This window comes from Megalops cyprinoides, chromosome 11 (genome assembly GCF_013368585.1).
Source record: "Megalops cyprinoides isolate fMegCyp1 chromosome 11, fMegCyp1.pri, whole genome shotgun sequence".
In the NCBI taxonomy this organism is placed as follows: Eukaryota; Metazoa; Chordata; class Actinopteri; order Elopiformes; family Megalopidae; genus Megalops; species Megalops cyprinoides.
This window is the reverse complement of record NC_050593.1, coordinates 4,479,080-4,493,327: the sequence shown is the minus strand read 5'-3', so window position 1 is coordinate 4,493,327 and position 14,248 is coordinate 4,479,080. Positions and strand designations below refer to the sequence as shown.

General features: G+C 42.6%; 1 protein-coding gene across 1 annotated transcript; it reads right to left on the bottom strand.

Moving 5' to 3' along the window:
- Positions 1 to 371: 371 nt before the first annotated feature.
- Positions 372 to 13,690, bottom strand: marco (macrophage receptor with collagenous structure). Its single transcript, XM_036541003.1, has 16 exons — positions 13,571 to 13,690; positions 12,632 to 12,733; positions 12,054 to 12,362; positions 10,960 to 11,013; positions 10,197 to 10,286; positions 9,084 to 9,191; positions 8,335 to 8,379; positions 7,258 to 7,356; positions 6,920 to 6,973; positions 6,617 to 6,715; positions 6,278 to 6,331; positions 6,013 to 6,066; positions 4,860 to 4,895; positions 4,255 to 4,344; positions 2,674 to 2,841; positions 372 to 975 (listed from the first exon to the last, which is right to left on the bottom strand). The coding sequence occupies exons 1-16, from the start codon at positions 13,686 to 13,688 to the stop codon at positions 845 to 847; spliced, it is 1,611 nt and encodes a 536-aa protein (XP_036396896.1). The 5' UTR covers positions 13,689 to 13,690; the 3' UTR covers positions 372 to 844.
- Between the last annotated feature and the right edge of the window lie 558 nt (positions 13,691 to 14,248).

Below are 14,248 nucleotides of genomic sequence, written 5' to 3'. Positions count from 1 at the left end.
TCACTCTAGGATAAGACCATCTGCTGATCCAAAAACAAACTGTGCTGTTATCCCTCCCTCTTCCATGCTGTGTCAATCAACCCAGATCCAGTGTGGCACATCATTCAAACCCTCATTCCACACCCATGCTTCTATATGCAGATGACATTTCTTACATAAACGGAACTGGACTCTTCTTGTGTTATTTTACCAAGACATTAAAGATGCTTTTTTATGTGTAACCAAAGCTCAGATTAAATTGTTAAAATGTTCATCATATTGGTGTAGCCTCAATGTACTTTATGTTTAACGTTAATGAAAGAAATTACAGACATTTTATACATTAAACAACAAATTTTATTCATTTCAAGACTTCTGACTAAATGACCTTTTTTAGTACTTACACAACATTTGTGAGTTACAGAGATTAAAGAAGATATGAAAAATATTCCCTGAATCAAATTCACTGCTGTCAGAATCAATCAGTTGTACACTTAAGGAACTGTTTGTTAATATTTGATTTAATTAATGAATTAATTACATTGCAATAGTTGCAGCTAGGCAGACTGTCACACGGTAGCACGTTTGGTAGCATGTCTTCAACACTGGCTAGTCAATTCCAGTAGATCCATGTGACTTCACATAAAACATGGCACTATGCTTCATTTGGTGAAAAAACATTGTATGTTACATTAAAGGTTTTGCTCTTATAACTGCTTATTAAAGTATCTAATATTGTTGTTGACCTTGTCTGTAATATAATTTCTCCATGTGTTGACCCAATACCCCCCACCCCCCCGGTGATCACAACTGCTCGATGATCCAGTAGGAAGAGAGACACCTCCGTGGTGCGGAGGCGAAGGCATCAGGCACACTGCACGCCGACATCCTCATTATGGCCGCAGTTGTTGATTCCCATGCCGTTGTGCCGGCAATTGAAAATGCTGGTCTCTGAGCCTGTGCAACCCAGGTCATCCAGCCAGATCCTGCCGCTTCCTAAAATTGGTGAGACAGCCATCAATGCCGTGGAACTGTTCTGGCAACAAATGGAAGTGCGTCTCAGCAGCACCACCTGATGCTACTGTATGGAAGCCAGCACAGCCTGACACAGGCTGTCCCATGCATGTGACAAAGTGACTGTGCCACATCTTGAAATTACGTGTTCACCATTTCTTTGGAAATGTTGCATTATGTTATATTGTTATGAAACCTGCAAAATGCCACCATAAACATTTTATCACAGCTGTTGTGTCCTTTTGTTACAGTGAGCTTGAGTTTTGAGATGGCGCAGAAAGAGGGTTTTCACCGTCTGTGACATGGAAAAACCCAAAGATAAAACGAAAATGCTGACAACACCCGATTGTGATAAAAACAGAATCATTTTCGACATAGCACCGTTGTTGAACAGAGGTCGCAAAAGGGGTTATTGCTCTTTTTTGACACGGAAAAGCCAGCACCAATGCAAAGAACTCTGACATCGCCCAACTGAAATTTTCAATACAACATGCCATGGTCGTCTGTTAGGATGGTAGGTGAACTACATTTCAGTCCAAAACCATTTGTTATATAGAAATGAATGAGTGGAGTTAATTTTCAAAATGTGAGACACCCTGTTGGTTGACACATAATGTTGCTGATGTATTGTTTCACCACAAAACTACAAACAAATGACAGTTCTGTGATTAAGTCTTCGTTCCTCCAGGTGACATGAAAAGTACATTAGTAATAACCTTTCTGAGAATACACACAGGTGTAAGCCATTGTAAGCTTGCAGAAGCCCTCAGAGAGAAACTCCAAACTACCTTATTAAAATGCATGATTTAAATGCACCCAGAACAGTCTTAGTAACAGAGACAACAGAATCTGACATTTCAACACATGGGCTAAAATCTTGCCATCTACTTGATTGCTTCCAGTTTGGCTACTTAAATATTGATTTTGAAAAGTAACATGTAAAAACAGAACAAATCTACAATTTATGGACTAATTCTGTTTTGCTCTCCAAGGTAGCATTGATACTAGTAGTTACTAAAGGACTATTGGAATTTTTATTTATTAATTTATTCTTGGACAAAACATTTGGAGGTATGGATTGTCTGTAACATGGATTTAAGCATTTCAAGTGACATTTACCCCCAAATGTCTTGCTGAGTGCAAGTAAAGGGATAGTAGAATTACACCTTTTGCAGGTGAGAGGCATTTGCATCTGCCATTTGTGGTATTCTGTTCTGTGTACCTGTGCCCACATGTGCCAGTGCATGACATCTCTCTGCTGTGTTTGCTGGAATGCCATGGACTTTGGGCCCAAGGTGTGAAATAAAATGACATAGCTTTAGGGTGTGGTCTCTTCTGACTCTGAATTTTTATGTCAGTGGTTGTAGCTGCTGACATGGCTCCCTAAATTCAACTTTGATTTTCAAAAAATCACCAGTGTGATGTTCACCCCACTACCGTAAATGTCTCATCAATTAATAAACATAATTTAAATGTTGGTCTAAAACTAACGATTACAGCCCAGAATGCTTTAAACAGTACAAATAAGTAAGCATAGCATCTTTAGCATGAGTATCTTTGTGGACTGGTGCGGTATGCAAGGCGTGCCCTGTGGTGAGCTTTGGAGCATCTGCTGTTCTGTTTCCATGGCTCCTGACATCCTGTCAGTGAGCCCAAGGGCTGGCAGGTGAATATGCTTACCGTCTCCAGAGGTGTAGAAGCTGGTGGCTCTCTGGTAGCCTAGCATCTTGCAGATCACCGTCCCGTCATTGAGATCAAAGCCATCGTCACAGACGGTCCCCCACAAGCCCTGGTAGAGGACCTCCACCCGCCCCCGGGATCCTCCACCGGAAATCCGGACATTCGCCGCTAATGGATATGGGTGGGTGGGCCAGATGTGGGACAGACGAACGTGGAAGAGGAGAGGTGGGGTGCAGTTATGTCGCGCATATTACTCCACTTGCATTCAGTGTTCACTTAATAAAATGAACCAGGAGAGGGGTGAGAAGATTGAACAGAACATACAACATCCACTGCAAGCAAATAGCTGATCTGTAAATTCTAAATACATCCATCAATATAATGGCGGTTAGGGAGGACACGTGTGAATAAGTGGGATCAGGACATGAGTAGTCTAGGGTTACATCTCATCCATAGACAATGCTGCTTTGGATGCGACTCCTGTTTTCATACAGATCTGCCCCGTCTCCCCCCTGGTGGACAGCTAACATCTGTCCAGAGGGTATAGAGGGTATGCGTTGACGTCACTTTCTCGCCAGAATACGCCCCCTCAGTCGGACTGAGTGGCAAAACATCCTGCAACAAGGCTGCGTTTAGTACAGGAAACTGCGAAACCGGGATAAAAAAAAGATTATCCGCTCAAATTAAAGGCAGTTGGACTTGACAGTGATTCTTACAATTTACCAAAGAACCAGTGGTCCATGGACATTGACATGGCCAGGAATCGGGTTTCCTGACATTTATATGTAGGCTACCTGATTTCGATGCTGGGGAAATAGGCTACACAAAGCAAAGCCTGAAGGCATACAAAAGCCGGGACATTCTAAAATGCTTAACGTTACTGTTTTAAGCTTTTTCCTTATAATGGGCGTCAATGGAGAGGAAAACTCTTAATGTGAGATAACGACCATACTCCTAGGATTTCAGTTTTGATTTTTCAACAGGAGGAAGTGTTTCTGACAAGAGATGACCGAGAGAAATTTGGTGATCATTGATCACTGTTTCGGAACATTAAGACACGTTAAAAGCCGTTTCACATTAAGTGTTTTAGAATGTCCGCAAAAGCCTTAACGCTTGGTCGTACTTCAAGACGGCATTTGTTGGCGAAATTAAAGTGACATGGACACCAATGGATATTCTGGTTATATGTGGACAGGTTGGCATGAATATTTTTATTTTATTACAACTTTTATTTGGAAAACTGTAAGCCACACGTTTCGGTGCCTGGATTCCAGTTGTTTGTGCGAATTGCAGCGATCCATTTGCTTCTCTTTTCTTTACCTTTCGGCGGTCTGTAAAAAGATAGCTCCGATTTCTTGATGAATCTATTTGTACAGTCAGTCGCACAACACCCATTTTAGATGTGTTTTCGCGGCATTCAAGCTGAACGCTAACACTACCACTCAGTAAGTCTTTCTGCCACTCAGTAGGTGTAACCCGCGGTGACTCCGCCTACTGTGACATCACGTGCATATCCTCTAGTGCTGAGGTTGGCTGAGCAATTTAGTTGAGTGGGTGTGGCCTGCAGGGGTGGGAACTCACCTATCCCACCAGGGGCTCCTTTTTCGCCCTTTTCACCTCGAAGTCCTGGTGACCCTGATGAGCCACGGTCACCCTTGAGACCTCTGTCCCCTGGAATAACAGAGGGGGGCTACTGACAGCCATGCATGTGGTAACCACACACACACACACACACACACACACACTGATACATTGCTTCAAGTCAGAAAAATGCTTTGCTTGGCTCCAAACTCATGCCCACTGATTTTGCTTTGTTGACTTGATTTGATTCTATGTAGATTGACTGGTTGTTCCATTGCATTTAAATCATTCAGTCAGTAGAAATCATCATTAGCCAGTTTAAGTGCTAAATTTGTACAAAGGACTGCAATGCTTTATCTAGGTGGTCCTACACACTGGTGATGGTAAAGTGAATTGCCCCCCACGAACATTCTGATCTGAGGTCATTGAAAAGAGAAATATTAAGGTATTTCATTCAAATTAAGACTCATCTAAGAAAAAAGTCAAGAGGATCATGAGGAACAGAGTAGGCACGTTCTTCTAAGCATGATGGAGGCATATTCTTCATGGATGATGAGACAGTACACATCTCAGTGAAGCACTACTGTCTGCTAGCAGGGCTTTACCTTTTTCTCCTCTCAGTCCAGAGGGTCCTTGAGATCCTGAAAGATACCAGCAAAGATTTAAAAATCTAAAGAGTCTTTTTCTGCTGCTATCATAACAGAGTCCCATGCTTACTCAACGCTCTGTAAAGGTTAATGGAATCTTCGATGATTTCTGGCATTATTTCCAAGGAGGAAGCTGTGCTACACATTTAGTAGTCAGGGCAAATGCTCATCACATGCTTTGGCAAATTTTAACTTCAGTGAAATATGCTTACTTGGCCAAATTGACAGTGCCAGTGAGTCATAGCTGTCTTATTGCTGGATTTGGAAAGAATATGTAGTGCATTGGAATCTCTGTGGTGGAGCATGTATCCTGGGTCTACTCAGGCAGTATGTTGTGGTCATGCAACGTGTATAACTGGTTAAGATAAAACACTGAATGCACTTGGCACAGCAGACACTCACACCTGAAATAGTCTTTCCTCTCTAGAAGCTGGTCATTAATTAAAAATGTAAATGGGTGGGAAGTCATTCCAAATGTAAGACAGGAATTGACCAAATCTAATGACCAAAATATATTGGAATATTTTTGATATGCATAAACTTCTACTGCCTATGCTGTAGTATCTATATTCAATATTTAACTTGCACAATGTTACTATGTAACACAATATGTTACATACCATATACTATGCACAGAAATATTGTACATGTACAAAAACTGTGCAACTCCCTGTTCACTTTGTGAACAATTTATATAAATGTTTTAGAATGCATGTTTCCCATTATTTTATTCAGGTATATGCAAACTTTGACTGGTACTGCATACATTTATTTATATTTACATTACAGCAATATTTTGCATAAATTACAGACATCGAAGCACACATATTGTCATAAAAAATGTCATATTGCTGCATCACTCTGACAAATCACACACATGCAAACTATGGCTAAAGTTCTGTGTAGCTGTTTTTCGATTTCTATCGTAATGCAAGTCAGAGGACAAAGGTGTAAGATTTTGATGGCAATGTTAGCGTGGTGTACCATATCCCAGATCTTTTATTTTTACCAGATACTGACCAGATTAATTTGGGGGGAAGATGCATGCCTGGGTGTATGTGAACCTGTCAGACCAGCCACAGAGGGCATGAAATCTGGGTAAGTGGGTTACCTGACTCTCCTTTACTGCCTCGGTCCCCTTGTTGTCCCTTTGCCCCTTGCAGACCTGTCAAAGGGCAAAACACAGTGAACACATGGCCAACCACATATAAATAAAAGACTGACACTGACCAGGAAATAAGATGAATACATCATGGATCTATAGCACTAGAGAGCATTGCTCTGCAGACATGACCTAGGATCTTAGATTGAAGGAGACTTTGTTGATGCTGCCTTTTAGGGCATGTTTTTGGAGGGTGGAAGAAGTATCCGTGTACCTGTTACACCTCTGTCACCTTTAGCACCTGGGGGTCCCTGTACTCCTGGGGGTCCTGGAAAGAACAGGAGAAAAATGCATTGGTTGAGGAGCATTCAATGGTCAATGTTCAATGCAAATGTCTCATGACTATAAGGTTCAAATCCCAGCTGGGAACACTGCTGCAGTAGCTTTTGTGCTTAAGCTAAACTTTTACAGTAGCTGCATGAATAAATATGATGGAAAACCTGAAGCAGTTACTCTAGTTTACCCTGATTAAAAGTGTCTGTGTGGCACATATGCAGAGGATTTGATTGAGGACCTGGTTCTGATCAGAACTGGACCGGCAGGCTGTGCTCACCTGGCAGTCCATTAGAGCCTGTGCTCCCCTGCATCCCTTTCTGCCCCTTTGACCCAGCAGGCCCGGCAGGACCTGGTGGCCCCTGCGGTCCGGAAGACCCTGTGTGTACCACAGTTCACAGTTCAGTGTAGTCAGAACACACACACACACACACACAAAATCTCTTTCTATCTCTTTCTTGCTTTTTTGTCTTTTTTTATCCTTCTCACACATGCAGTGTTGCTCTTTATCTCTCTCACATACAATCAGTCTCACCAATTCACCTATATGCATAATCGTTATAAATGATCACGGTGACAGTACCGGTGTCTCCCTTAGAGCCCTTTTGTCCTGGGACCCCAGGTACTCCTTGAAGTCCTGAGGGGTAGAAAAAGATAAGTGTGCAGGTGAACAAGGCTTAGTGACCCCCCTCTCCTACAGGACAACCCAACCCCCCACTACAGGTTAGCCAACTGTAGTGATATCTGCCCACTGCAGTGCCACCCCACCTCCTTCTAGAATGTCTTTATTAAAAATTGTTGAAGGACAGTGACTGAATATACGATTGGAGCACTTTCACCAAGTCTGGTGTGTGTATACCCAACCTTAGTCCCACACCACTCCCCCGCCCCCTCCCTTCCAAATGCAGAGCAGACTCGCACCTTTCTCTCCACGGACTCCCTGCTGCCCCTTTTCTCCTGGTAATCCCCTCAGTCCTGGGGCCCCTGGTGTCCCTGAGACTCCCTTCACACCGGGAGGACCTGCACACACACATTCCCATGTGTACACATGAATGCTACACTCAAAGAGGTGAACACATGAATGCCACATTCTCAGAGAGGTACACATGAACACCCCACAAATTCTGACAATAGATCTATAATTATAATTAATTATAATAATTAAGAGCTCTTTCAAAATTATGAATGTGTGTTTATATGTCTGTCCATGTGCATGGTTGTGTGTGAGTGTGTATAATATAGAGTATGCCTTCATGCCAGTGTTTCTCTCACTCATTTATCCACCAGTATTTCAGTATTAATTAAACAGATCGAAATAAGGTCTACTTCTGTATAACAGAGAAGTGGTCTGGACTAAAAGTCTCAAAACCCAACTCTGGCTCCACCTTGAACGTGAAAGTGGTTCAATCCAATCAGCCTTTACTTGGAAACTTTCTTTGCATTACGAAAGGCCTCAGGCATACCATGTGTTATGAACATGGAATGCTAATGGGGAGCATCCATTCTGTGAAAGAAGTGGGGGAACATTACTCCTCTGGTCCACTGTGACTTTGACATCCAGACTCTGAGATGCACCTCCAGAGCTTCAGGACACTATGAGTGTGTCTCCCGAGTTTGAAAAACGTGGAGCAGAGGGGCGAGTTCAGCGCATCAAATATAAATCAAGGACAACTTTTATTTGGTTGGTGGGCGAGTGTCTGAGTAATGAGGGGAGAGGGTGACTCATAGAATGGAAAAGGGTAATATTCAATTTCCCGCATATTTTATATCTGCGTTCCACCTGTAATAGCAGCCCTACGACCACTATCAATAATTCATCAGGCTGAGACTGTCTAGCCTTCTCCCTCCTCATGAAGTGCCAGCTAATCTATCCATAACTGAAAAAAGAAAGATGTCCAGGAGGAGGGCCACTTCCTCACATTGAGTGGTCTGGGGTGAGATTTAAAGGAAAGCACTTTTTTCTGCACGCAAAGAAAATGAGGACGCCCTAGCGCTTACCGGGTTGTCCACTTGGTCCCTGCTCCCCTGGATCACCCTTTAGACCTGGAGTAACATCAATCAGGTGACAGAATGAGCCAGTCAAGAAACTACTGGGAAGTAATACAGGCTATAAAGCAGAAGCTGCTGCCATATAAAGAACAGCTGCTGCGAATATAGATTTGTGAGGTCACTGACAGAATGATAGATTTACAATTTTCAAGGAAGTGAGAGTGAAAGTTCAAAAACTTTTCCGATGAACTTAACGCAGAGCTGATAAGACGTTTCATTTCCTCTTTCAACGCAACATTAATCAGGATGGACTCATAAAGGAAATCACAAGATGAGCGCCTTTCAACATTCTTCCATATCCTGAAATGGTGCCCTGAATGCCTTTGTTGAGCACTGCTTCCGTTGCAATGTGGTGAGGGCTGCAGGGATTGTGCAAAATAAAATGCTGAGCTAGAGTGGTTATAAAATTATGGCTTCGTATGCCATAAATTTGTATGTTCTTCTATAAAGTTCTTCTATGTTCAGCACTGTAAAGCCTAGCAAAGCAATTTGAGGAGAAAGGAAAGTGTTTATAGGGTTGCAACGATACTTGGCAGTGCAGGTGCTGCAGACCTGCCACTAGGGGGCCTGTATGAGTAGCATGCAGCTCTCAGCTAGTCATGAGAGGTCATGTGATCTGTGTCTCCTACTTTCAGGAGGGTGTCAGTGTTAAATGGCTGGTAGCTGGGGCTGGATCTCTGTCTTGCAGCCTACAGCACCTCTCTGGCCTGGTGCTCCAGCTGGTCCTGCAGGTCCAGATTGGCCGGGTGGACCCGGTGGTCCTCTCTGCCCAACAGTGCCACTCGGTCCAGTGTCCCCAGCCTCACCTGTATAGATACACTCCACAAATTAGCATGGTACCATGCACGCACACACACACACACACACACACACACACACACACACACACACACACACACGCACACACACACATACACACACACACACACACACACACACACAGACAAACACATTTTGCATTGTATGTGATGGATCACATGGGCCATCAGAGCAATGGTCCTCACTGTTTTAGAAGTGCATGCTGACCATTGTGATGTCAGGGCAAAGATGAAAAGTCAAGGATAGGTAAAAAGTTTCTAGAGGGGACTGGGTCATACCCTAAATATTGCACTCACCACTTCAACAAAGAGCTCCTGTGCAATTTACTATAATCAAAGTGATGAAACCATTCTTTAAAAGAAATCTAAAAACTCAAAAAAGGCCTAATCCTTGAGCTGCAGAGTTAAAATATATTAACATATGAAAAGGCATTTAACATAAGTCCTTAGATACAAGTCATTTGTAAGGATAAGAGGTTTGCTGTTATACAAACCCAGCATCTGCACCCTCAACAATAGCTGGCTATTAGAAGAGCTGCTACTACAGTCATTTGCTAAAGCTGTGATGTTGATCCCTGATAAAGATTTCACACTAGAAATGTCAGCGCTTTGACCGAGCGCAAAGCTGTGAGTGCAGGGTCATTTATCCTCCACGTTATGGGCCCTGGCCAGGCTTGGAAAAAAAAGATGACAGGCTGTAACTCTGCTGACGGACAAAGCCTATGCAGTCAGTACAGGAAGTGGAGGCTCGCATGTTTCCTTGTTTCAGACCCCCACTCAGGTGGTTATCACCATGGGCAGAGCCAGCGTTTGGCTAATGGCTATGTGTGTGGTTGAGCAGATAGCCAGTTACCTTCTCTGGGAGTGCATGGCAAAACTGACTTAATGAGAAGACTAACCAGCTTCTCAGTGAGAGCTGTGAGGAACAGGGTAGGTAGAATCCTGCATAATTCTTCCCTCAAGTTAGTCAAAATGGGACAGGCAAGCACTCACCCGGGCTTCCCTTCTCCCCCTTCACACCCGGATTTCCCTGGAGTCCTGTGCTGCCTTGGATACCTCGCTCACCCCTGGGACCAGGGAATCCTCAATTCAACACCAAAAAAAAGGCTTTAACACTGGCTTAAGCACAGGGCCAGTTGTAGGATCAGAAGTAAGACTAATTACAATGAGAAACAAACTGTCAGATCATAGGCAAAAAGCACAAGGTCAAATCACAGGTCTCATAGCAGCAGTTTCTTACAATAGTGCTGAGAGTGGACAGGCTCATCTGTTCTTTTCAGAGGAATGCTTTGCTATGACAAAACACACTGTTGGCCACTCTTACTGTTGCTCTATTGACTGAATGCAACTGCAATTTCACTCCAACCCTGATTCCATTAAGATATACAGTAAGACCTACAGCCCTCACTATATAATTCTGTAAACTATTTTGCATTCCTTGCATCAGTGTTTTCTTCTTGGGGTTTGTACAGCGAAGCAATAATAGTGTGGGTTACAGCTTAAAACATGTGACCCAATACAATGTTCAGTTAACATTAGTCATCTCATTATCATTCACATTCAAAGATCTTCTGAATAAACACTGTATACCTTAATAAACACAGGCCTTCTGACAAAACAGAGGACTGCATTTGTGTCCAACAGGAGTTTGCTACTGTGCAGCCCACAAATGTAGTTGTTTACATATTTTACATGTTACCTCTGGAATTACCATGGTTACCACTGTTTAAGATGAAAGAGGGGGTTGAACACTCACCTGCCGCACCAGGTTCTCCTTTCTGCCCCATTGGTCCAGGTTCCCCTTGAGGACCTGTGGAGTTAGAAAACATTCAGGAAAGAAGCCATTATTCTGCAATTACACAGTTATAAGCACAATCTTAGTCAAGTTTAGAGTGTGGAATGCCCTGGTTAGCCCACACATAGAGTGTTGCATTCAGAAAGGGTCTTCACAATATAAAAATGTAGACAGGAGCTCTGTAAAAAGTACATTGAAGGGCAAAGAGACTAGTTCCAGGCCTTAAGGAGATGAATTATGAAGAGGGACTCAAAGAACTTAATCTCTTTGGTGTGGGTAAAAGCAGACTGATGTTGAGGAAGCTTTTCAATTTTTAAAAGAAATTAATGGGCCAGACCATAGAGACTGGAGGACACAGAGGGGGATTAGTTCAAAGTAAACGTCCTTACTGATGCAAGAAAGTGTTTTATCACAGCGAGAGATACAGTAAGTGCACAGAATGACTCATTGGGATTTATAGTGTCAGAAACTCTGGGATCCTTCAAGACCAAGCAGTAATAGATGGTTAATTGCCTATCATTTACTACAGTAAATGTGAGATGGACTGAATGATATGTTCTTAGCATTAAACTTTCCCATGTGCTCATATTTGTTATTATTTTATTTTCCTTTAACTGAAATATGTCCCTATGCTATTATTCATTGCACAGCAAGGTAGATACATTCATTTACCATGCACATGTAATGAAAACAGTTCATAAGTATATACAAATATACAGTAGCAAGGCAAACTATGTGATGGAGATTACTTATGAACAGAATGGAATAAAATACACTTTACTGATTCCCAGAAGGGTTAATTAGGCTGAGTGAAGTCATGAATTACCCAGCTAACACAGAAGTCCTCTCAACTACTGTGACCTCGTGGCAACATTCTTATAAACGTTACATAAAGGTAGAGAAGCCCCTGTGCATTGCATGGGTCTTAGGTCAGGAAGAGGGTAGTGGAAGAAGGACCAGGGTCCCTTCAAGATACCCCCCACACCTTCCTGCAATCATGTCATGTGAAAGCTGACTGATCCAGGATCAGTGGCAGCACAGACCATACCTCTCACCTGGCACGAGGCTGAGACTGTCCAGCCTGTTCTGTAGCTGGTGTGTGCTAGCATTGACTGTACCCAGATCTGCCCTCAGTGCACCCAGTGCCCCACTCTCGCCACACAGGGCAGTCACCCGATCCTGCAAAGCCCCCAGCCCCCCGCGCAATGAGGCTGTCTCCAGGGTGGCATTTACAAGAAGGGGGCGGAGCTCCTCATCCCTCGCTGAGGGCAGCCCCGCCCCCAGAGGGATCTGATTAGAGGACTGCAGCATCTCGGCCCCAGGGGTCGCACTGATGGAGTGGAGCTCACCCTGGAGTACAAACACTGGAAAGGGAGGGGGCACACCAGAGAGCAAGGCTTCACTATCCATTAAAATCATTCATCATTTCTATTTCACAAGAGCAGTCAGTATAGACTGACACTGGAGTATAAATACATTTTTTCCTATATTTATAAACTAATAAATATTTAGAACATGGTTATAAACATTTTTTGTTTTTTACCATTGACATGATTCAGTGCATAATTCAGCTGTTTATTCATGTGATATAGCTAGTATTAACATGCTTAGAGAAACTTCTGCTACAATTTACCTTTATAAGTCAGGAACACAGTGAGCCCTGTCAGTAGGAGAAGGTACACAATCACCACACTGAAGCATGCTTTACCCCCTCTCTTGTTCTCTCTCTCTGGGTCTGAAACACAATGGACATGATGCATAGAATTCCTACATCAGCTCAGCATTTTGACTAACATCTTCAAATAGTTTTTACGTCCCATCTGAGCAAACAAGCCCTTCACAGCACCACTAACAGCTATGTGAACAGGCCACAATGGATTTGATACCTGGACCATTGCCGCACCATCCATTCTCAGAAGGAGGGTCCCCACTCTTAACCTGCCTGAGGCCAACAATCCCTTGTCCACCTCACTGGGTGTGGAATGGAACTGTTCTGATGGATTCTGATGAACTGTTTAGTTGAACTGATGCCTTATTTGTTATTCTAATGTTAACTTTGTTTCTATTATTTTCTAGTCTGTTCCTGTAGCCAGAATAATTTAGCAGTTTTTGCCCATTAGGAAAAATAAGAAGTTTTCTCTTTTTTTTTAAATTATTATTTTCTCTGGAAAATGCACTATTATATATATATATATATATATATATATATATATATATATATATATATATATATATATATTAACAGCTTTTTGGCTTGAACTTGATTGTAAAAATGCAGTACAAAAATTTGATTGATTTAAGAATGTAAAAAAAAACAGCTGTATTTAGAAAATCCGCCTGCTGTAACTATATATCAGAAAGGTACTCTATACAACAATCACAGAATAATTCCAATCCATGCATTGACGCCTACATTAAAATTTGTGAATTCCTTAACTTCTACTGCTGCCTTCAGTCACATCTACTTATAGGAATATTAATATCATTTCTCCTGACATACTGTGCTGATTAAAGTTTGATGCTATTGATTTAACTGAATCTGGACCTGTGTCAATTGAAACTGAACGCTTACCACTGATGTCAAACTCGTAGTGGTCTGCTCTGTTCAGCTTCATGTCCAGGTCATACAGTGGGTTGTTCGAGCTGAATATCACAGCTTTCCCTCCCGGTTTGTCCAACGCTGTTTCCATGAGATCGGACGACAGGAGGTTTTGGGCTCTGACCCCCCCTTCTTATACCAGCTACTTCTCTGACAAAAATCTGCTGACTCATCATGAAGGAAGTCTCCACTCAAAACATGTCCATTCAGACATGGATTGCTGTGAAAGTGTTCACAGCATTGCGATCTGTGCATGATCCGGATGCAGAAGTTTCAGGTTTCATAATTACATTGTATCAGCAAAAATATCAATGACTGCCACCACCACCACCACCACTACCAAACAGACACTCACACAGTCACACACACAAGATACAAACACACAATCAGACAAATTTGCATATAAATTGATTCAGCATAATACCCCTCTAAACAGAACAACTTATCTTACCTGACTAAGAAGCTGCCTAGTAAGATCTTGTGTTTGATCAGGGATGTTAGAGCATTCCAGCCACACTCAGGGCAGTGGGGGACAGTGGTAAAGATTAGGGAAAATGCAAAGGTTACCAGTTCAATGTTGTTGTACCCTTGGGTGAGGTGAGCAGTCCTAATCACCTCAGTAAATATTCAGCTGCATAAATGGGAAAACTG

What these genes read in the sequence shown, in the direction of transcription:
- marco (XM_036541003.1), bottom strand. Translation starts at nt 13,688, where the DNA reads ATGGAAACAGCGTTGGACAAACCGGGAGGGAAAGCTGTGATATTCAGC. An exon ending in TGGAGCACCAGGCCAGAGAG is followed by an intron (nt 8,380 to 9,083) that starts GTGCTGTAGGCT and finishes ATGTTACTCCAG; the next exon opens with GTCTAAAGGGTGATCCAGGG. An exon ending in GGGCTCTAAGGGAGACACCG is followed by an intron (nt 6,716 to 6,919) that starts GTACTGTCACCG and finishes TGGTACACACAG; the next exon opens with GGTCTTCCGGACCGCAGGGG.